The following is a 23891-nucleotide window of genomic DNA, read 5'->3' as shown; positions in this document are numbered from 1 at the left end:
CCATTGTCCTTGGTTAATGTATTGGGTGTCATTGTCATTTTGAGTGTTTTAAATAACTTTCTGATTGACATTTTCCTGCAAATATTTCACTTGGTTTATCATTATTATGCAATTGTGTGAATTGTATTTGATATTGAAGTACTTTATGGAAAAAAATTACATTATGGCAGAAATGTAAGGGTTCTTTTATGAATTATTTCGTTTACAGTTTTCTTCCTTTTTCTTTTTTTAACTTGTTTAATAATCTCTTATTTTGCTGGAGACAAATGGCACCAGGACACTTACATTTTTTAGTAACTTTTGATTGGACATTCTCTGATGTCATGAACAAATATGAAAACAAACAGTCATTGTCCCAGAAATAATCAGATCTGAACTCTGTTTTATCATGGTAAATTATTTCTCTTTTGTGATAGGTGAAATAAGGGAAAATTGAAATAGAAGACTAGTTGGGATTTCTTTTTCAATAAAAAGTCAAATTGTTACGTCATTTCCCATATTGACCTACTTTTGATTGTAATTTCATTATGGGTGGTAAAGAAATTGGTAAACACACATTGTGGGGAGGAGTGAGTTAGTGTTTATGGTTTTGGGCCACTTTTTGCAATATTCCAGCAATATCATGGCAGGGGACACCAGAAATTGGCTTCGCACATTTTACCATTTACATGTGTGGAAACAAGCCTGTGACTTCATGACGAGCAGATGCTTTAACCATTGAACTACTCCACCACCTAAAAAAAGCACTTTTAATGTTTGTTTCCTTTCCACAAACGACATTTGTTGGTTTATAAACAAATTCATAGGCTGATACATAATAAAAGGGCCTTTGAGTAAAATTATAAGTCCCTAGAATATTGAGGAGAATCATGTGCATGTTCAGGATGTTTTTTATTGTGGACATTCAGTTTGAGAATTCTCAAAAGTGAAAAAAATGAAATATGTGAGAAATATTTCAATTTAGATCTGTAAGTCACAAATAGACTTATGATGCAGGTGGTATTAATTTCCAGTCTGTAGACATGGTAGAGATTTCTCATTTGAAAGTTGCAGATAAGAGGAAATCATTAGGCATCGGGTAAAGCCAGATGAGATTATCGACTTATACCTTCCTCATGCATGAATTTTTGGTTTTACATATTTGTTTTTTCTGACATTCCTGTACTTGCAGATATTTGTGTGTATTCTTGAAATAGTCTGAAATGGCCTTGTGTTAAATTCTCAATACGTCTGGGTCACAAAAGCAAACTCCAGTGATAACATTATCAGCTTTGCAAAGTGCTTGCAACTTGTTTTATAAGATATTTAGGATTATTTGAACCTTTTTATTGGTTCAGCATTTTTTTTAGGGGTGGTGGAGAAAAGATGAATTAAAATAAGATTACTCTGCTGTTGCATATATTTTCCTTATTATTATCCTTGGACTATTTATCTTATCTTAACTTTCTGCAACCTTTCTTGTGGGGGGTGGAGGGGGGAAGCAGTCGTGCACCACAACTTGCTGTGCAGACTTTGCTCCTCTTGGGCAAGCCAGATACATATGTCGTGGTTTTAGATCAAATGTCGCCTCGATTTGTTTCAAGGTTTGTTTCCGGACTTTCCTACCACCGTAAGCTGACATGCCATGATATACTGGAATACTGTTCAAATCAGCGTTAAAACTAATTCACTCTCTAACTCTTGTGTCAAATTATGAGTAACACCGTTATGAAATTAATGGATGTTGCTGCAAATGACTGTGACTGCAATACTTTGGTTACCAGTGAGCATGGTAAGTATGAGTAGGTTATATTTTGTTTGAAAACAGATGCAAAGGTTTGCAATAAAGTCACTATGGAATACAGCAAAGTCACCTGATAACCTATTGATGACGTCATCTGCACCCAAGATAACCGCTAGCTCAGAGAACATGCTGGAAAATATAGGTTTTTATCATGTTTAGTTGAAATTGAGGATATAATGAATGCAATATTCATGTCCGATTTTTGCAAAATTCATGAATCTCTGAGAGAAAACTTTGAAGTTTAGAAAGAACAGTGTAGAATGTTAGTTATTGACCTAAGAAATGTCTGTTCAAGAGTGAGTGAGTGAGTTATAACACCGCTTTTAACATTATTCAAGTTATATATAACTTAATGGGGGAGGAAAGCCCGAAATGATGCAGGTCTCAGACGTTTACCACTTCGGTGAAACCATGAGCATGGGTATGGTGCTGACAAACCTTGAAATATAATGGGGGCGAACCAGGATTAGAACCCACATTCATAGGTTTCTGGCATGCCAAAGGGACGCAACTCTGTACAGCAAATCGTGGCCCCTCTGTGTTCAAGATCCCATATAACAAGACCTTATCTAATATTTGTTATTCAAAATGGATTACTAGAGGGCTGTCACAGCTGATACTCATTTTGTACCTGTGACAGTAGAAGCTTTTACGACCTGTGAAGATCCGGGATAGAATAGGTCGTCAGCAACCCATGCTTGCCGTAAAAGGCGACTATGTTTGTCGTAAGAGGCGACTAACGGGATCGACTTGGTTGATGCATGTCATCGTATCCCAATGCTCATGCTATCAATCACTGGATTGTCTGGTCCAGACATGATTATATACAGAGCACTGTTATTTTGCTGGAATATTGCTGAGTGTGGCGTTAAGCAACAAACAGAGAAACAAAACCTCCCTGATTGTTTGACAGCACCATACTAGTGCTTGTGAGTTTCACCAAAGTGATAATTGTCTCAAACACTTCAGGCTTTTACGACTAGTGTTGGTGGGGGGAAATACTCTACAAGAAGGAAAGAATGTAAATATTTCTGCAACTAGTTACCTTGGCTCCTATTAGCAAGATGAGAGAAATGTTTCTTTAATTACGATTCAGAAGAAAGCTGATGTTTCATCAGCATGCAAGATAAAATTAGTTGAGTGGGAAGCGAGGTTGAAGAAGTGCTTACCTATCAGCTTTCAATTTCATGGAAAATACTTCTGAGCATTTTTCCCAGGCTGATCTCAACAAGTAGAGCACTTGAGCAAGTTTCAAGTATATATTTGAACATTCATACCTAGTATCTGTTTACTTTCCCATGCAATGTGCATCACAATACCAGCTCAGTCAAGTGACACAGGATATGTGCAAGATATATATAGCACGAATCAATAGTGATGAAGACCACCCAATGTTAAGGGAACAGGTATTGTGTCAGCAATAAGCTGTGGTGTGTCATAAAGGTATGGCGCTACTGTTCAACCAGTGTTCTAGCCAGTGTGAGGAACACATTTGATTTTGGTTGAACAGTAAGTCTGGCTGGTCAGTGAAATCCTGGAGGTTAAACAACCCCTGGAATGTTCATTAGGTGGTGAGGATGCCGTAGGCAGCTGGCTCTGCTGATATTACTGCCACATGCCATTCAGCTGTGAGGCAGATCTCTGCCAATATTTCATTGCAAATTAATTAATATTTCAGTTTGGAGGGCATACATCACATTTACACCCTTTAGTCAGCCAATAAACCAGTTTATGGTAGGAAAAAGTATATGAATTCAGGCAAAATTATAAAACCCACATCTCAGGTTATTGTTAAAAAAGTTATCAAAGCCATAAAGAGTCAAGAAATAAATTGATGGAAAATGGAAATTGCATGCTGATAAATATCTGTTGGCAGGACAAGAATTCCTCAAACCATGATGACTGCATTAATTTGTAATGTTGCATGTGATTGCCTTAATACGTCGTTACCAATTTTGCTTTGAAGTAAGTGATTCAGTAATAATGTTCCCCACATACTTTTTCATCTCGTCATGTCATGTATTTTGGAACCTGGCCATTTCTATTCTTATCAAGGGAGGTACATGTATCTATGTGATGCTGTGGAAGAATATTCTATCCTTGGTAAATGCCCACTGGATGTAAAGAGTATGGGTTATTGGTAATGATTAAACTTCAATGAAGCCCTGCTGTACCTGGAGTGTTATCCTGATGGCAGTAAGAATGCGTTCTTGAGGACTGCAAGGTCAGCTTAGGACTGATTTCTCCTTCGAAATAGTTCAAATCAATATGGACTTAACGCAATAGGAAGTAATTGCGGCCTTCTATTTTTGGCATTTGGTAAATAGTTATTTTGACCTTCTTACCACCAGGTAAATTAAATTTTGTCTGAAAATTACTTCTGCTGAAATGTGTTAGTAAAGCTTTCCTGAATAGGTGTTGCCTAAGACATTTGCAAATGTTTATCATTGAAAATTTAGTTTCGGGACAAAATGAGTGTTTGGAATCAAGATCAATTTTGCTGAAGAATAGATTGAGTGTCCATGGGAAGGCTTCCCATGCTTGAGAGAAGACTGAGAGTTCAATGAAGGTTTCTGATTTCAGTGTAACCTATTTTTTGTAACAGACCAGAGGCAAACTAGAACTGACAAGCCTCGGCCATACCAGTTAGCTATATGAATTTGGCTTTATGTTTGTGGTCCCTTGACGGTTTTAGAAACTGTTAACGTGGTTGTTTCTTGAAGAAATATACTATTTATTATCTAAAAATATGTTAACAGGTGCTGATCATGGTTAATCTTGATTCCAAGTGTTTATACCAAACACTTTTGAAGAAAATCATGATTATCCAACAGAAAAAAATATCCATGATAGCAGTTGTATACACAGACATGAGCTCCAATGTTGTGGTGTACGTGTGTTTCCAAGCATTTCCCATCTGACTACTTGATACCACAGCAGCCGCAGAGGCCCAGTTGATCAGTGATAAATATACAGTAGGTCTACTTTTTGTCCTCACTCAAGGTTGCTGAGAAATGCTGGCAGCACCAAACCATGTATGCTGTGTGATGTAAGCAAAAAGGTGCGTGTTTGTAGCACATTGGCGAGAATTTACTGGATATTGGTACTGGGCTAGTTAGCATCTCCCGCTAATGATGCTGATGTCCTCTGCCATCTCCACACCATGGCCACAGGCATTGCTGACATTCTTGTCTGGGTCCTCCTACACAGGATGGCCAGATCTTGTGTCCATAGTCGCAACTCACCCCAGCCTTCACAACAAAGGTAGGGCCTCATGATAAAACCTTGCCTTACCTACCTGTATTTAGTGTGAATTTAGCCTTGCACAGATGCCCTGCAGATGTTTACAGATTTAGTCTTACCTAAATAAACAGTTCAGTTTACCATTAGCTTTGTGTGTTTCAAGGAAGGAATTCTGATTCTCCTTCCTTGCATGTTCCTAGCTTGTGACATTGTATGCTTTTTCAATTATCATGATTATTGTCATTGTGTTCAGGACTTGGGCTGTTGTGTAAGTCACATCATCAACGGTTTTATGGTATCCTCGATTTGAAGCTACATTTAATGATGGAAGAGATACATATTACACAAAGGCTTTAATTTGGAAACCGACACATGCAGAAGGTATTGTGCAGCTGTCTTGGTTAAAATTCTTTGGCAAGGGAAGCGTTTCTGTGAATGCTGACATATCTGTGAGATCCTTATTCTGGTTGTGCCTTCTTTCAGATCAATGGGTTGAAGATTGACTTTCCTCATAATGATGGGATTTATTTAAAACTGGCATTAGTAAAGCAATTGAGAAAGAATTAATGCAAACAAGTGTCACATTTTTTCTGTGGCTTTGTTGATCAGTTGAGTTATTTTCTCTGAGTGATTTCTCAAGTTGGTTTTGTGGAGTTCTGTCATGAATGATGCATAGTGCTTTTTTCTGTTATGGGTCATGTCCTTCCTAATCTTCTGCAATTAGCCTTGAGTTAACATTCCAGGCGAAAAAAGGGCCATTTCTTTCACACACACATTTTATGTTAGGTTACAGGGTTATGTTTGTTTTGCAGCGTATGGTAATTACCAGCTATTCAAAGCAAAATGAGATTTAAAAAATATAATTAGATGTACAAAATGTAAGCATGTCTCAATATTTGTGTTCTTGATGTATTGATTCAGTTCTTCAGTGATTGGTTCTTTCTATGAAGACTATATTGTTTTTCTTTGTGGATTTATTTTCTGGCTGGATCAAGTCTCAACAGCAACTGTTAAAGGATATTCTGAGATTGAGATTGTTGTCATGATACCTGTTGTAATGTTGTACCTCCTGAAACTCAGAATTTGACACACATCCTGGTGCTACAAAAGTGGATCTTTGTCCCTCACCTTAAATCTATTAGGCTTCTTAGCTACAGTTGAGAAGAGTGTGATTAATATTGGGGAGTATGAGTCAAAGGTCATGATAGTGAGCGAGTTGTCAGTGTAGTAGCTGTAGTGGCCAGCCCACACCTGTCTCTACACTGCAGGCAGTAGTGCCTCATTGCAAACACCTGTCTCAACTTGTCCAGGATACTGGAAGGAATATTATGAATTCCCGTCTGGCCACTTTGAGCTGCCCCCTGTGCTGCCTACACAGGCAGGCTCATCAGGTGGGTGAACTTGGGTATAACAGGGTTCAATGTTTATGCGGGCCCAGTAGACATATTCCAGTAATTATTATCAGGGCTAGTAGCTTGATCAAGGTGGTGATTTTCGCGAGTGGAAAATATGAATTATTGGTGGAATGTTTGTGAAATAAATTTTTGAATTGTCTGTGAAGCATTTTTAAATTCTGATTTATTTTTGTCTCACATCTTTTCTATAGGACCAAAGGTGTTTCTGTGTCTCTTTTTCCTGCTGGAATGATGGTATTTGTCACAACCTGGCGATTAATACCAATTTGAGAAAATTCAGGCTGTTCCAACTTGATTAATCAGTGAAAGCCTTCTGCAGATTCATTGCATGCTTCATTGTGTCATTTGTCTTGGAACCTCTGACCTTGCAAGGAATTTATGAATAATTGAACTTGAGTGACATGGAATATGCATAAGTTTGTTGCTTTTTAAAAAAAAAAAAGTTTGGCATTTGCACTTATTGAAACCGTAAGAAATGAGTAAAATTATTTTCAGAGATGGGGCTGTTGTTCACAAACTTAGCTCAAAAGCCAATGAAATTAAAGACATTTTGATTACTAGGCAATTATTCATCATTTCTACACTTAGTTTCTGTAAATAACCTCATGTTATCAAAATACAGATTGTCAATTTTTCGGTCTAAGGGATTGCATTTAAAGGTTACTTACAGATTGGTCTTGATGTAGGTTAGGAGGCGCTTATTGGAGCGGTGTTAGATTTTCATCCACATATTTCGATGTGAGGAGGTTATCAATTTGAAGTATTTTGTGAAATAGGTCTTGTGGGACCCACGTAACATATACATGATATATGGTGTAAATCATGATGTTTGGAACAAAGTGAACAGTGATTTTCTTGGTTGGAAGGTACTTTGGAGACAAAACAATGTATGGTGGTGTGTTTAGTGGGCAGACAGACAGGGATGAAAATCTAATAATTCATTTACTATGGCCTTGCCCATGGTCTGCATCTGGGCAGAGGGTTGTCTGAATCCTCAGTTGCCATTCATCAGTAGTGTGCTGCTGCGAGTGTTTGTCCTCGTGATGGTGTGTTTGCCTCAGCTCAACACACAGAGCAACTGAAATAGGGTGGTGGCATTATGATTCTAGACATGTCTCAGTCAGGTAGACTCATGATGAAGACGGTTGTGGCAAACAGTTCTTTGATTGAATATCATTGTCTTTCATAGACATGATAGACACTCAGCTGTCACCTACAGGTCGCCTTGCCCTTACCAGACTGGCTGTATTGTGGTTTGCGTGGTGGTGCATATTATGCATGTGTTGGTTATTGAATATCTATATGTAGTAACAGTTAATTGATGATCAGAATGTTTTATTAGTATGAAATATCTCAAGATGGAAGATAATTGATTTACACCATGTACACAATTAAGCCAATTTGTATTTTTAGCTGTTTCAATAATAACATTTTGCCATGTTATCTCTTCATCTGTTCATTACCAGATTAAGAATGGAAGACTGCGCAAGATTTAGAGTTATTCCTGGTAAATGAGGACATTTTTTTGTCCTTAGAACATGTATGATACATCAAAGAAACTCAATATGATTTAGTTGAAGGTTTGGTGAGCGCTTAAACACACAGCTACGTGAAGTAATATGCATGTATATCCACATTGTCAGATCACTGAAAGTTTGCTTGCTAATCGATCTTAGTCCTCTGGCACCCAGTCTCCGAGTCACAACATTGAATTATCTAAAGGTCTTGGTATTTGAGCAACAAGATTACATTTAAAATTTATTTGAAGATACTGTTGTCAGGCAACTGGCCATGGTTGAAGATATCAGCTTGTTTTTGCTGTGAAAGGTTTTATTCAGAATGAAGGTATTGGAGATAATCAGACTGCAGATTACACATTGAGTTGTGTTTATGATCATGTGTCTGTCAAAGTATTCCACCTCTGTATCATAATGGGAGGTATGAATTCTACTGGACACCTATGCCCTATGCTTGTGTGATGCTACTTATCTTGCCGCTCACAGTATTCCTATTTGAAAAATAGGCCCATAAACATGATAAAGCTCAAATTAAGCCCCCAAAATGACTGCTTGCATTTGTATGGTTTGATATGATTAAACCACAAAATTGAATATCAAAGCAATACATAAACGTAGAAAATTGGATGTCTGAACACGGAAGCGGTATTCAAAATCAGAAGTTCCATAATGGCGAGCAACAATCTCAGCAGTGACATCCATTGGTGTCACATTTCATCAAACACATAGTTATGTTATTTAGGGTGGTTGCCCAAAATGGCATCTGAAATACTTTTGCTAAGGAAGGAGCTTGTGCACATCCCTTCGTCGGTAAATAGAGAATCTCACCCGAGCGTCTTTTGATATCAAATATATCAACATGAGTTGATAAAAGTGGGAAAACTCCGAGGCTTGCCGAGGATTTTTTTCCACTTTTATCAACAAGTGTTGATATATTTGATATAAAAAGACATGAGGGTGAGATTTTATTTATCCACCAACATCATTCTTCCAATTTTTCAGTTTGTAGAAAGTAATAAGCAGTGTCTTAAGTGTAAAAAGTACTGCTAACAGCTTCAGTAGCAGAGCCATTATGTCTTTTGATTGTGACGTCATGGTAACCAATGACGTCACAATGGTCTGCAAAGCATTGTGATGCAATTTCATTGCAGCGATATCTACAGTATAGTGCATGTGCATGGTATTTGCGGCTATACTTTGATTGTGTTGAGGGGTCGGCAAGCTTGAATATTACCAACTGTGAAATAAGATAGTCATAATCTTGAGTCAACTAGACTCATGCAAGCAGAATGGAGAAAGTATATCTTGAAACATTATGTATTGTGATGCATGGATGACTATCTGGTAGTAGTGGGATGATCACCGATTCTTCAGTGGGTCCTAATTTTTTGACATATCAATACAGGTATCGATCCGTTGCACACTATGTGAAAAATATTGATTCTTAGCTTAATTATTTGATTTAATTGTAGTTACCATGGTTACATCAAACACTTATTAGTAGTGAAACATAAATATTTATATCCATTGCACCGTGTTTGACACTGCCAACTATAAATCATCAGTGTGCCAAGTATCTGGCCATCTTGTCAATGGAAAAGATGGCTTACATGCCACAGATGCGAGTATTGTGATACGTATCGGATCGTGAGCAAGGTATCATGATGTCTATCTGATCACACAGTTGATGTATCATCCAGACCCTACTATCTGGGGCATTTCCTCAGTTGCTATTGACACAATACACCATTGCATTACTGTTATAACCAATACAATGGTATTGTGATGCATGTGTTCCTGTTCCTTTCCGTACAGTATGTTTCCTCGAATTTCTTGACATTATTCAGTAGAAGTTACTGGGGAATTCAAGGAGGAAATTTCTTATACAGATGTATGAACATAATTCAGTTAGAAACTCGCATCTGTACCAACAACTTTTATTGTGGATACAACATGTACAACCAAACAGAAAAAATAATGATTAAAAGTATTATTTGTCTTTCTTTTGCGTCTTTGCATACTATCGATTATGCTTGGCATTCATGTTTACCATTGTTATTTCAATTCAGTATCTTTATATGACCACCGAGTCCTTGACAGTTGCGTTTCATCAATAGTTGGATGAAGCATTACACCCTATCACCCTCTCACTGACTGTTTGTGTTGCAGGTCTGATCCCTCCCAGAAATGTGAGACATATGGGGAGGAAGAAGAAGAGGAGGAGATCCTGGGATCTGATGATGATGAACAGGAAGACCCTCATGACTATGTCAAAGGTAAATTGTTTTGCCATCCGAAACTGACAAAATCATCTGATCAGATGTCCAACTGTGCATTAGTTAGGTAAAAAGGAAACTTTCTGAAAGCGCTTGACTTGCCTGAAGTTGTACTTGAATGTCATGGTGGTGAAAAGTAATCGTGTAGGCTTCACATCTTCATGTATATATATATATATATCGTGTAGGCTTCACATCTTCATGTATATATATATATATATATATATATATATACAAATATTTCTCCCCTACAACACAAATATTGATTCCATGACTCCAGTGATATAAGATGACTTTTAACAGACTGTCATTCTACAAGCTTGAGGCGAACTCAAGGCTTAGGAAAATACATGCTTGGTGATTCTGAAGTTAGTATTTTCAACTGGTTGTCAGTCTTTTGTTTCTGGACAAATATTGATTCAGTATTGTTTATGATGTATTCTGCTGCATCATATCACTGACTTGAGATCAGGTTGTTTACAGGGGATGGGTAATATGTGTCACATGTATTGGGGTCTATACAGAACTCATGTACCGTATTTTCTTGAGTATAGTGCGCACCCATGTATAATGCGCACCCCTGTCTAGCGGATTCAATATTTTGGAAAAAAAAGAAATTTGAATATTATGCGCAGAAAAAAATTACACCATACCCCTTCAGCGAAGTCCGGCAAACGAACAGGTGATGAGAAACTTTGTCAGTACCAATTCGAAATTTGAGATAAAAAATCACCAGACATGTTGATTTACCGTTTAAATTGTATTGTTTGTTCTACTAGCCAATGTTTTAAATCCAGGGATTAAGATTACCTTGTGTATTTTCTCGTAAACTAAGCCGGACACAGCAATCAGCTGTACACACGTTTTCTTGGAATCTACCGGTGATTCGGTCAAGACACACCCAATGATATAACTTTACAGTATTTTTAATGCAAGGATCAGCAAAAATTGTATCTGAAACTATTTTTTTATCAGGAATAATATATTCAAATATCTTGTTAATTTAGATGCAGCTTTTACTAAACATATTTAAAATAATAATAACCCTAAGGGAAGCAGCTGATCGCTATTGCCGGGTATTATTTTTGACATGGAACCAGTCTGACCATTCACCGGTAAGGCTCGTGTGCACGTGATCGCGTGATCGCGAGAATTACGTGTTGACATAGAATCGTCCAACAAAAACAAATATGACTTTTAACAATTCAAAGTATGGCATTTGTGATATATGTATCCATTCTCTGTCAACTTAAGTTCGTTTCAAGGCGTCAATAGCGGTTATCTGACCATGGTTGCTGTTAATAACGGTGAGTTGTGCGATCTTCCGATCACTTCACACACGATTTCGCCGAAATTAATTAAAACAATATTAAAAGGAATTTTGAATAAAATTAATGAAATAAGTTACAAACATAAGTCCAGATATACAAAGAACACTTTTTATAGCCAGACAGTGTAATTACATGAATAATATGCGTACTTCAGTATGGATTTGTTGACATGGTATTTCCGGTGTTACGTGCTCACGGTAATGTCTTTCCATGGGGGAAAAAACATCAAAACTCATTAATTCGTGTATAATGCGCACCCCCTTCTACACAGCTGTGTTTTTTGAAAAAAAAGTGCGCACTATACTCAAGAAAATACGGTATTTGGATCTTTTTTAAGTGATGAAGAAGATGGATCGGGTGGTTGAGTCAGTGACTTTGCGGATTGCTTGTCAATGTTGGTTGTTGCTCATGCTTTCAGTCACTGATTTTCCTGGTCAATACTTGATTATGTTCAGGTTGTTGTGACTGGGCTTGGTTATAGTGGACTGGTGCAGAAAACAAATGTTAATTTGAATCACCAAGTTGCCCCCTGGAAATAACAAATTTTAGAACTGTGATAAACTTTGAAATATTGGTATAAAAATAATGGATATGTTCTAGTGTCTAGCCTGTTCCTTTCTTACATATGCAAGTTTTTAACTTCTGACATGATCAAAACCAGAATTCTGTTTAAAATTAGTGAGAAAAGGCCAAAGTATTTGAATTTCAAAAGAAATGTGACTGAACAAGTCTGTTTCCCGGATGATATTTTCCCATCTGTTTGCACTGTCTTATCTACATAGCCACGAAAAATCAGCTTGGGTCAGACTCCACATGTTCAAATATTAGAAAAACACTTCCTGAAGTCTCTTTGAAACATTTTAGCCTTTGATGTCCATTTAGTGTTATTTTAAGCATGTTCAGACCCAAATGTGCAAATGGCAGCTTGAACAATGTCTAATTGTCACAGCTGATAACTTCCTTAATGGTTTCTAAAAGGCTTGATTCGTTTCTTTTGTTTATCAAATTCCGCAAATTATGTGGGACAAAAATGGCCCCTATCAAGTAATAAAAGTTTCAAAACCCTTTCCATATCCTTAAGAAATCTCTGCCAAAAACAGAGTCTATTGTACGATTCCCAACTATATCATGAGCATGTGTTTATGAATCACTATCAAATATTGATGATGCCAGGGGTTCTGAAGGGTGAGCGTATCCTGCCCAACTGGTGGCACCTGTCACAAACACATGCAAAGGCAAATCAATTGTTCACCTGAAAAAACATCGTGACATATCGTATAAGTTATCATGGGAAATTGAAACAGACATAATTTTTGTCACTGATGCGTCAAATTTGGAAATGTGCTCCACATGTCTAACTTTACTGAGGAATAACTTTGATCTAACAACTTCTGAGCAAGAGTTGTATGGCACTCTTTGAAATCTTGGTACAAGGTGCATGCTCGATTGTACCTTAAAAGTTGTGAAATGTAGACACTACAGGCTGGAGCTGCAGGAATATTGCTCAACATAAAGGGAAAATTGACTATTGGAAAGTTGAAATCATCCCTCTTCACATACAGTCTTGTGGAGAGTGTTTTGTCACTCTGAATCTTTGTACATAGATCTAAATTTGAAACAGATGAAGCGGTCTCACTGGTCTCCTTTATTTCTACTTCAGGTGGGTCAATCAGTGAATTTGATGGTTATTGAACGATATCAGATCATCGATATATCTGAAGCTTAAGTTAAACTTCTTGGCAAAATAAACTTTTGACTTTGCCAATCAGAGCAGAAATTCTGATTCATATCCATAAAGAAATATATCAGCAAGAAGGGGAGCACAATTGGTGCCCATGGTGATGCCTGCTTCTTGCCTGAAATGTTTTGCCCCAAATTTACCCTCAAAACCTCATCTTTTGTTAGGAAAAGATACAAAGGTTCAGAACCTCCTTTCTCTATGGGATTTCAGCTTAAATCAGTTCTATGTTTGAAATATTTCTAGAGAAATAAAGTTTTGTACCAGTGAACATAGCCCTAAAGAGGGCCTTTGTGCCTGTTGTTTGTCTTTCTCGTCATGGTATTTCCTCTTCAATTAAAAATATAGTCTGCAACAAGAGCTTTTATAATTTTTTTCGAACTGTTCATTGTATTCATTAAGCATGTTAAGGTTGAAATGATTTATTGTTGCACTGATGCACCACAAATTTAAACTCAACAGTATAGTACATGAAATATTGCTTTCATAATCCTCGAAAGAATTTGTTTTGCAGTTAATTAAATGTCAACAAGAAGAATATTGGAACTGTTAGAATCCTTTTTTGGTTGTGCTTTCCAACCTCATAGCAGCAGTGTTGGCAAACTTGTTGAAACAGAATAATACATTATTTGTTTTAGAAACAACCCTGTTAGGCGAAACATTTCGTTAGTCATATATAGTTGATCCATTCAAGTTGACAACATGAGTCGCAGTGATTATCATGATTTGTCAAATGCAAGGTGTATGTAATTACTTTCTTCCTAATCAGATTTAAAATCAAATTTCTTCCAACATGACCTACAGCAGGCTGACTTCAGTTACACATTTCAGGCAAGATACAAGTGGAATAATCTTTGCATTTAACGTGCTCGTCTGACAATTTGCACCAACAAAGGAAGGCAATTTCAGTTGTCCCTACATCTATTTTGCAATCTTTCCTTAGGGTAGGTAGACAAATCTAATAATTGTCTACAGCTCCCTGATCAATTTCTGCATCGCATGTAGTGTGTGTATGTTGAAGACAGTGAAGGGTCTCGCATCTATGAAGCTTGTGTGTACATACTTCTCAATACAGACAAATCACTGCTCACCTTTGCCACTCCCATGCCACTCTCACACCACTGAGACAAAATGTCTGGTTAGAAACTATGATATTCTCAAAGGTAAAAGAAACCATGTTATTTATGATATTGTGATTTTGATATTGTGAAATTGCTTTTAAGTTTTTGTTGGAATTTGCCAACTGCAGAGAAAATATCAGATTTTAATTCTTCTATGGATTTTTGTCCAAATGGCCCTGTGTAATCCTATGTGCAAATGCCATGAAAAGGTCAATGGTTGAGGTCACGATATGCAAAAAAATAACATTTAGAAAAAAATCATGCCTGTAGTTACACTTTTTCAAAAACTATTCATACCATGTCGTTGAACTTGGTATATACTTTCTTTAGGATGGGTTCATTACATGTCTGGCAATGGCCAATGTCTTCTTTGAGGTAATATGAAATATGGTTGATTCAATCATTGCCAGTCCCTGCATTTTCACTTGTATGATCCTGAGACATGGATAATTGTTGGATCTTAAGAGGTTGACCTGACTTAGGCCAAGGCCTTTAAGTAATGTTTTTAGACTGAAGTTACATGGCATGATAATATTTGGGGAGCATTGAGGAAATTCCTGTGAAGGGCTGCATGCGTCTGCTGCATCCCTTGTTCTCCCTGATTGGACCCATGAAGATCTGGGTAGAATAGGTAGGATAGGCAACCCATGCTTACTATAAAAGTTGACTATGCTTGTCGTAAGAGGCGATTAACTTGATCGGGTGGTCAGGCTCCCTGACTGGGTCGTTAGATGTCATTGTGTCCCAATTGCGTGGATTGATGCTTGTGATATCAATCACTGGGTTGTCTGGTCCAGACTCGATTATTTACAGACCGCTGTCATACAGCTGGAAAACAAAGAAACTAACAAAACCTCCCTGATTGTTTGACAGCACCATACTAGTGCTTGTGGGTTTCACCAAAGTGATAATTGTCTCAAACACTTCAGGCTTTACTCCCACATCAAGCTGAAATTATACCCAACTCACTTATTGATATTTCTCAAGCTGTTGTTTTATGTAACTTAGGAATTTTTTTATTATGAGACGTTTCATCTCCTTGTTGATGGGATTTGCTTATTGTTGATTTTGTTTTGTCCTTTTGGATCACTTCTACATTAGTGTTAATGTCTTCTGGTTACCCTGTTCAATAGAGCCCACTTAACCACATACCGCGACAGTGCCAACTCATATTATTCAATTCGACAATGTTCATATTTTCTTCTGTTTCATTTTTGAAGAGTCTAAACATCAAGACAATCTTTTCATTTGTTTACATCACATGCTGTCATCGAAGCCATGCGGAGAGGTAGCGATAGGTCACTTTGATGTATAAATATATATTGTTATGCACCTCACAGTCGCAATTTTAGTAGCATATGTATGTAATTATGCAAAACAATATGTAAAGTGCCAGTTTGTTCTGATTTCATTGTTTGTTTTAAAATGAGAGAAATGTCCGTCACATGATATGCAAATTAGCCTGTGGCAGTGGTGTTTTGCGAAGTTATGTTACCTCTAAAAACAATGATTAATTAAAAACTGGATGTAATTTTTACGATATTTGCATATATGTTCTTCAGAAAATGTTTTTAATTACATTCAGGTAGGGAGCTGTAGTATTTTCATTCAAAAGCTGGATATATAAATTGTTGAACCGGTGACCTGTCATGACCAGCACAATAGCCGACATAACGACAAACACGTTTTGATAAAAAATATTCCAAGTTAATTTTAAAAATTAGTAGCTGAAACAAAGAAGTGGTTATAAAACATTAAATATATCATCATCACAGAAAATAAATTTAAGTGACATAAGATAATATTTGAAAATCACACTTTTATGTTTCAACTTAATTACCGGTACCGGTTTATAACAATAGCACCTACAATCTTTTTTACTCATTGTTAATGTGGAGCTGCATTGTCACAAATACATAGATATGTAAGTTAATACGTCCAAGCATGCACATAGTATTATTTGTAAGATCATTTTCTGCATTCACCAAACCATGAAATTTACGATCTTTTAATTCTGTGGGTTTTTTTCACCATAATTCTGTTCTAATAAGCGTCAAATACTGTAGATAGGTCATTGAAAATAATTTCCAGTAAATCAACCCATCTATTATTATGTAGTTCACCAAATCTCATAAATATCAGATCTTAGCGCTCCCTACCGTTACACCAAAGCTTGTGCAGCTGTAGCGAGCAACAAGATTGGATTGTGATGAGATGGATAGTTCACTGGAACAGAATGTTCTTGCGACATAAGTCATGGCATGTCTTCTGTCAGTCACTTCTGGTACTACTGGGATATTGCTGGGATATTGCTAAAAGTGGCGTAAAACTTTTACTTTGCTCACTCACTCATGCTCGATATATCGGGTGATTTTTAAATACCGAGCATGCATCTGGGGCCCCAAGATGGCTGCGTATTTATTGACGGAGTAAACATTATGTTGTACCAGCATTTTGTTTTGTTCCATTTCCAACTTCAGTTCATACATTTTTGTATCAGATTACTTCTGAATTCAAAATTTAGAATTATGACATATATCGTGATACGTATCGCAATACAGCCTTGTGCATCACAAAATATTGGTAAACACTTTAAACCTCCAATCCCATCCATAGTATTACAACATTTTCTGAAAGAAGCTGTTCATCCCTGCCATGGTGGTATGTCATCAATAAATGCTCACAGAATTCTAATCCGAATAAAGAAATAAAATTCACATTAAAGACACACAGACACAAACACACACACACACACACACACGCCAAATGTAGTATGTTGTAGGCTGACAGAGGATTTTGATATTTGGGACTCCTCCCTTTTAGACATGTTTGATCTGCCCTTGCCATCTATATTTTCTGCTGTATCTTTGGGTAATTAATTTTAGAACTGAGACAACTAGGAATGTCCCATCAATAGGATGGCTGTCTGTGTGACAAGTGACAGTTGGTGTTTTTGTGTTCTACACAAAAAAAAGTTCCTTCCTACAGACCCTTCTGTCAACATGGGCATTGGCATGTTATGTAAGTCCCAAGTGTTTTCAATTTTTGTTCTTATTTAGTGTTGTTGGCAAGAGTGCCAGAGAGGCATGCAGCATTCAAGTGCTTTAGTAAGTTCAGCTTTACCATGGAAAGACACAGATACACACTTCTGAGAAATATTGGTCCCCTGGTGGCAGTGGCCCTATAAGTCTGGTCTGCCATTTTCTCAGGTGGCCCAGTCATCTCAGACATAACAACTCACAGCACTGAGCTGTGTCCCTTATGCATGGCAGAATCCTGTGATCAGGGTTTCAATCACATATTTGCGCTAATTATGATTTTTGGTTTGTCAGAACCAGACTTGTGATTGTGGGCTTCGCCAAACTTGTAAATGTTTCAGACCTGCATCACTTGTGGCTTTCCTCACACGTTGAGATGCCAGGCTGTGTGATATGACTGAAATACTGTTTAAAGCGGTGTTAAGCATGTTAGCCCAACTCACTAACTCAAAGGCAGTATAAACATTTGAAGATCTGCCAGGAAAACTGGGGAAGTCTGGATTTAGGCGACCAAGCACCTCCTTGTCTGTACAGTCTGTATGGAACTGTCTTCATGTTGTGTGTCTTGTATGTGTTGTAGGTGGCTACCACCCTGTCAAGATTGGAGACATGTTCAACAGCCGGTACCATGTTGTCAGGAAACTTGGATGGGGACATTTTTCAACAGTCTGGCTCAGCTGGGATATGCAGTGAGTATATTCTTAAACCTTTCCTTAGATTCCAACTGTATCTGCACAGACACACCCTGTTTGTTTGCAGTATTTAAAGTTTAACACAGGGTATTAGACTGTGTCAATGGCAGAAGGATAATTGTTCTAATTTTTCTATCACATTGTGAGGTAAGTTTTGCATTTCAAACATGTCTCATTGCTACTTGTGTTGAAGATGTTTTTCCTTTAGAAATTAGTTGTAAATAGTCTGGTTTGAATAAGGGAATTATATAAATAGGTTACCTTTGGCTAAGTTTTTAGGTACCTTCTATGGTAGAGACAAGTCCAAATTGACTCTCCAGGTACCCGACAACCCCCCCCCCCCCCCAATTTTCCTGACCCTACCTAGATAACCGCTGGAGGTCCGATTGGGAATTGTTTTACTAGAGTCCTAGCCAAGAGTATTTAGATACATGTATAAAATGATCCGATCATGCATACACTGCAGTTGACTGAAGCTTTGTCTTTATTCAAACTTATAAAAGTCAGAAGAAATGTGAACATTAGCGACTTGTAGTGTAACCATGAAGGTTTTTTTTGTCATTAAGCAATATATCATGTGATTAACAATGCGTTCCGGTAGTCTTGTCACTACCCTGCTCCTGTACTCTCTACCCACCCAACCCAAGTTACCCTTTTCAGCCCTAGTACCTTCCCTTGGCCTAATGTAGGGATCTTGGGAAGAAATTAGCCAAATATGATCTCTTCCGATGTAATCATTAATTATGCATTTGGCCAAAAATTACAACTCATCTCTTTATTCCAGTGGCAATTGTGGGTCACTTTGGTGATCTTTCCACCATGCTGAGATATCTCCCTTGTTATCAGGGTACTAAATGTCACACCATCAGAATAGCTGACGGTCAAGCTAGAACTGACATTTTGGTATACTCAGGAGCACCAGTTCATGACCTTACTGGGATAGCACTGTTTGTATATTTTGTGCTGATGATTTATTTGTTCTACACTATTTTCAGTTTAGGGCTAGGAAGGAGATCTTGACTACCATATATTGACTGTAGTAAGCACCCTGGGTGCTGGGAAATTGACTTAGGAGGTGCTTATTGAAACCATTAATGAGTTTGTTGATATGCTATTTCTGGTGTGAGCATGCCAATGGTAATGTGTTCACTTTGGGGGGAAAAGTCAAAACTTGATAATCCTGTATGTATAATATGCATCCGTTCTACACAGCCTTGTATTTTGTTAAAAATGGTTGTACACACAAGAAAATACAGACTTATGAAAATTACTTAAGTCAATTATTCTTCTGAATTGCAGGTCCAGTAAATTGATTGCAATAACTGTTTTGGAAAGGTTTTACATGTAATAAAGTAGTATCATTTTGTGCATTTGTTGTATTAATTCCATTAATGAATTTTAAGCAATGTTAAAAGAATTAACTGTTGCCGCCATATATTACTACTTGGCTGTTAATAAGGAAATTAACCAAGGCCAGTCACGACATCTGCATGGGAGAAAGTGTGAAGTCTTGTTCAGCACTAATGAATGTACACTCCTAAAGTGCCTTCCCAAGGCTATTTTCGTGAAAGGCATGATTCAGAAAATGTGGGGTAAGATTTTTGTGGCTACAAATCTTTCCCGTTCTGGCAAGAAAAGTGACTTTGGATAATCTTGCCTTAAAACATTGTACATCTTCTGTATGATTGATGTAAAGTTTTAAGAACACCAGTTGTATACCTACGCCCATGCATACTTATTTCTCAGGGATTCAAAAGATGACAACTGTTCGTTTACCTGGTCCAGTGTACACAAAGAGTTACCAGATAAACAAGACACTACTCTGCAGTGAACTAGCTTTCACATGAAATACCGACTTTGAAACAGCCTGCACTAACCCCATGACTTTCTTCTGGGGCAGGATTCAGACATTTTTTGGAGGTGCTTAATTAGCAGATCATCCCTAAAGTCTTGATGCTGGTTGTTTGTTGAAGACCATTGCAAATATTTCTTCCTTCTGTCGGGTTACAACCTGAGGTGCAGTGCAATGTTGCTAAGTTTAAGACCTGGGTGGTGATGGTTCATTTATTACTGTACTCTACTCCCCATAGCACTTCAGCAATGAATACACCTTTACCTCCGTTTCATGTAATTGGGCGTTGACAGTTAGCACTTCATTTTCACTTCAGGAGTAGCCAGTGATTGACAGTTTGTGTTAATTTGGAATGTGGTGAACACATTTTATGTCCATTGGAGAGGTGCAGTGCAAAGTTTGATTTCAATATTTGCATTTTCAGAAAAAATACACACCCTTTTTTCATTTTTTTTTTACTTAAAATATTTTTACTTCAACATTTCCGTGACCTTTTATGAAAGAACTACTCCATGGATTCTTTTCAGATATAGGGAACAGTTTCCTTACTAACAGAAGATGTGCAGTGCAAAGTTATGTTTTACTTCAACATTTGTGCGACCTACAACTTAAAAACTAGTTCATGGATTTTCCAATAGGGGTTACTGTTTCTATACTAATAGGAGAGGTGCAGTGCAAAGTTTGATTTTGATAAGTTGGTTTTCTGAGAAAATATTGCTTTTTTCATGTTTTGAACTAAGGAATATGTTGGAGTCAAAGTCACTTTTTGTCTTGTTATCAACAGTTACGGTTTTAAACGACCTTACATTTTGATATAATAAAGGGTTGCTTGTGTTTACAATGTAGGTTTGTAAAGTTATGTTTGTTTCAAGGAGAATATTACTGTCGTGCTGTTTTGATGTTTGCCTTTTTGCCAAGGGTCATTTAGTTGATTAAACTGGTTTGGTAGCCCAGTAGTGTTACTCAACATAAAGGACATTGAGGAAAGTTTTATTTTTCAGTTGCAATACATGCCATATAGCTAATACTAATAGTCTGCAACATGTTCTTCGTTAGTGATTGATATCTTTTACCATAACAATATTAATTTAAGCAATTCAGCTATGCAGTTGTTCCCCAAGTTCCTCCATAAACATACGCACATCATAGAGAAAGAAATATCTGCTTGAACCAGTAATTTGAAACATAGACTCACGCACATACTCAAATTTACAAGCTGGGCTTCACAGCAGTGCATTAATTATGAACAATTTGCACAAGTGTGGCAGCCACTACACACAGCTGGATTATACACTGGCCGGGTAGAACCAAGTTAGAGATGCTGCTGCTGGGTCTTGACTGCTGCTTAGCAGCAGCAGCAGCCATCCATCCATCACTACCCCACTCTCCTCCATCTGAATCAGGTCACTTCCTGGTCCATTCCTATCACATGAAGCTGTGCACAAGTTAAGACCCTGAATGGTGAAAAAACATAAACCCAGAATGTCTTTACGTGGCAGTAATTCGAGTTGAAAAAAAAGAAGAAAAACACACAGACAGAGGCCAATGTTTTATAAGAGGAGAATGTTGTTTGCAGCATCTTTGATGGTGAGCAGATGTTAGATCCTGATTGATCTTGTGCTCAGCCCTGGCATGTGAGGCTTCAGATTTGTGTTTGTGTGGCTGTCCGACATGTAGCCTTTGCTCACAAGTGCAGAATTTTTGTCATACTATTCCTTAATATAATCATGTTATTCATAGTAGGATTAAATGTCATATTCAGGAAGCTACTTACATTATGATCTGATTTTTCAAAGTAACGGAATTTGGTCCCAATATCCTTATCATAATATCATAATATTTCTTAACCTGAGAAAAAATACCTGGTGTCATGGATCTTAGTTTTTTTGAGTTGACAAGTCTTTCATGTATAGTTAACTTGAAAAACATGGGTGAGGAAAGTCAAATTGTATTCGCATTTGGTTTCATTTTTAGCTCCACTAAATATGGTCACATTCCCAACCTGAACTCATCGAACATATAATTTTTGAAAGTGTTTACATGAGTGTATAGATAGTGGCATCTCAAATATTTCATTAATTGCAAAAGGTGGCATGTGGTCCTGAGGACAGCACACAGGTCACAAATCAGGTCGAGTTAAGCAACTCCTGACTCCTGATAGTTTCTAGGGCTTCGGTTTTGCCATCCCTGTGCTCGTGGGTTTCACCGAAGTGGTAATCGACTTGAGACCTGCATCACTTCGGGCTTTCCTCCCACAACACTTCGGGCTTTCCTCCCACATTAAGCTGACACGCTGCGATATCACTGGAATACTGTTATAAGCGGCGTTAACCCACCTCACTCACTCACTCACTGACAAGTAGCACATGGGTTGTCTCCTCAGAGGCAAGTGACTTTGTTCAAAATGTGCATCTGTTCACTCAGCAGTGAATGGGTACCTGGTAGAATGAGGACAGTTAACCTTCTAGCGCCTCATAAACAGCTTGGGTTGTATACTCCTCAGGGGGCTGAGATTGATAAGCGCGTGCTCACTAATCCATTGACTGGGGTAAAATTGTTAAGGCTTTGAGCATACACCTTTTGTATGGAGTCAAGCGAAATATAAGTACACATTATGATTATTATTATCCCCCGCCGCGCGAAAGCGCGAAGCGGGGGATATAGTATTCACGACCGTCCGTACGTCCCACCTGTTTCTTGCCGCGATATCTCAAGAACTAAACACTGGATTGTCTTCATATTTGGAACTATGGTGTATATACAGACTCCGCAGACACCAGTCGGTTTTGGTGACCTTGATCCCGTTTTCAAGGTCACAGCAGACAAATCTGCTTTTAGAGTTGGAAAACGGTGTTGCCGCGATATCTCAAGAACTAAACACTGGATTGTCTTCATATTTGGAACTATGGTGTATATACAGACTCCGCAGACACCAGTCGGTTTTGGTGACCTTGATCCCATTTTCAAGGTCACAGCAGACAAATCTGCTTTTAGAGTTGGAAAACGGTGTTGCCGCGATATCTCAAGAACTAAACACTGGATCGTCTTCATATTTGGAACTATGGTGTATATACAGACTCCGCAAACACCAGTCGGTTTTGGTGACCTGGATCCCATTTTCAAGGTCACAGCAGACAAATCTGCTTTTAGAGTTGGAAAACGGTGTTGCCGCGATATCTCAAGAACTAAACACTGGATTGTCTTCATATTTGGAACTATGGTGTATATACAGACTCCGCAGACACCAGTCGGTTTTGGTGACCTGGATCCCATTTTCAAGGTCACAGCAGACAAATCTGCTTTTAGAGTTGGAAAACGGTGTTGCCGCGATATCTCAAGAACTAAACACTGGATTGTCTTCATATTTGGAACTATGGTGTATATACAGACTCCGCAGACACCAGTCGGTTTTGGTGACCTGGATCCCATTTTCAAGGTCACAGCAGGCAAATCTGCTTTTGGAGTTGGAAAACGGTGTTGCCGCGATATCTCAAGAACTAAACACTGGATTGTCTTCATATTTGGAACTATGGTGTATATACAGACACCGCAGACACCAGTCGGTTTTGGTGACCTTGACCCCATTGTCAAGGTCACAGCAGGCAAATCTGCTTTTGGAGTTAGAAAACGGTGTTGCCGCGATATCTCAAGAACTAATCGCTGGATTGTCTTCATATTTGGAACTATAGTGTATATACAGACACCGCATACACCTGTCAGATTTGGTGACCTTGACCCCATTTTCAAGGTCACAGCAGGCAAATCTGTTTTTGGAGTTGGAAAACGGTGTTGCCACAATATCTCAAGAACTAATCGCTGGATTTTCTTCATATTTGGTACTATGGTGTACAGGCGGGGGATATTTCGTCACTCTCTGACAAATAC

General features: G+C 37.9%; 1 protein-coding gene across 4 annotated transcripts in view; it reads left to right on the top strand.

The window, feature by feature from the left end:
* LOC124136332 (SRSF protein kinase 3-like) overlaps window positions 1–23891 on the top strand; it is a 59528-nt gene that overhangs the window by 9971 nt on the left and 25666 nt on the right. For 3 of the 4 annotated variants that reach the window (XM_046502235.2, XM_046502233.2, XM_046502236.2), the window contains 2 exons: window positions 10128–10234; window positions 18043–18151. In XM_046502235.2, the coding sequence (XP_046358191.1) occupies window positions 10128–10234; window positions 18043–18151 (216 nt within the window). Of the gene's footprint in view, window positions 1–4814; window positions 5048–10127; window positions 10235–18042; window positions 18152–23891 lie in introns of those variants that run through there. The other variant, XM_046502234.2, reaches the window with a different exon arrangement.

The sequence above is a fragment of the Haliotis rufescens genome, unplaced genomic scaffold, assembly GCF_023055435.1.
Source record: "Haliotis rufescens isolate VD_foot unplaced genomic scaffold, xgHalRufe1.0.p SCAF_22, whole genome shotgun sequence".
NCBI classification, from domain to species: Eukaryota; Metazoa; Mollusca; class Gastropoda; order Lepetellida; family Haliotidae; genus Haliotis; species Haliotis rufescens.
The sequence above is the reverse complement of the archived record's forward strand: the minus strand, read 5'-3'. Positions and strand labels throughout refer to the sequence as shown.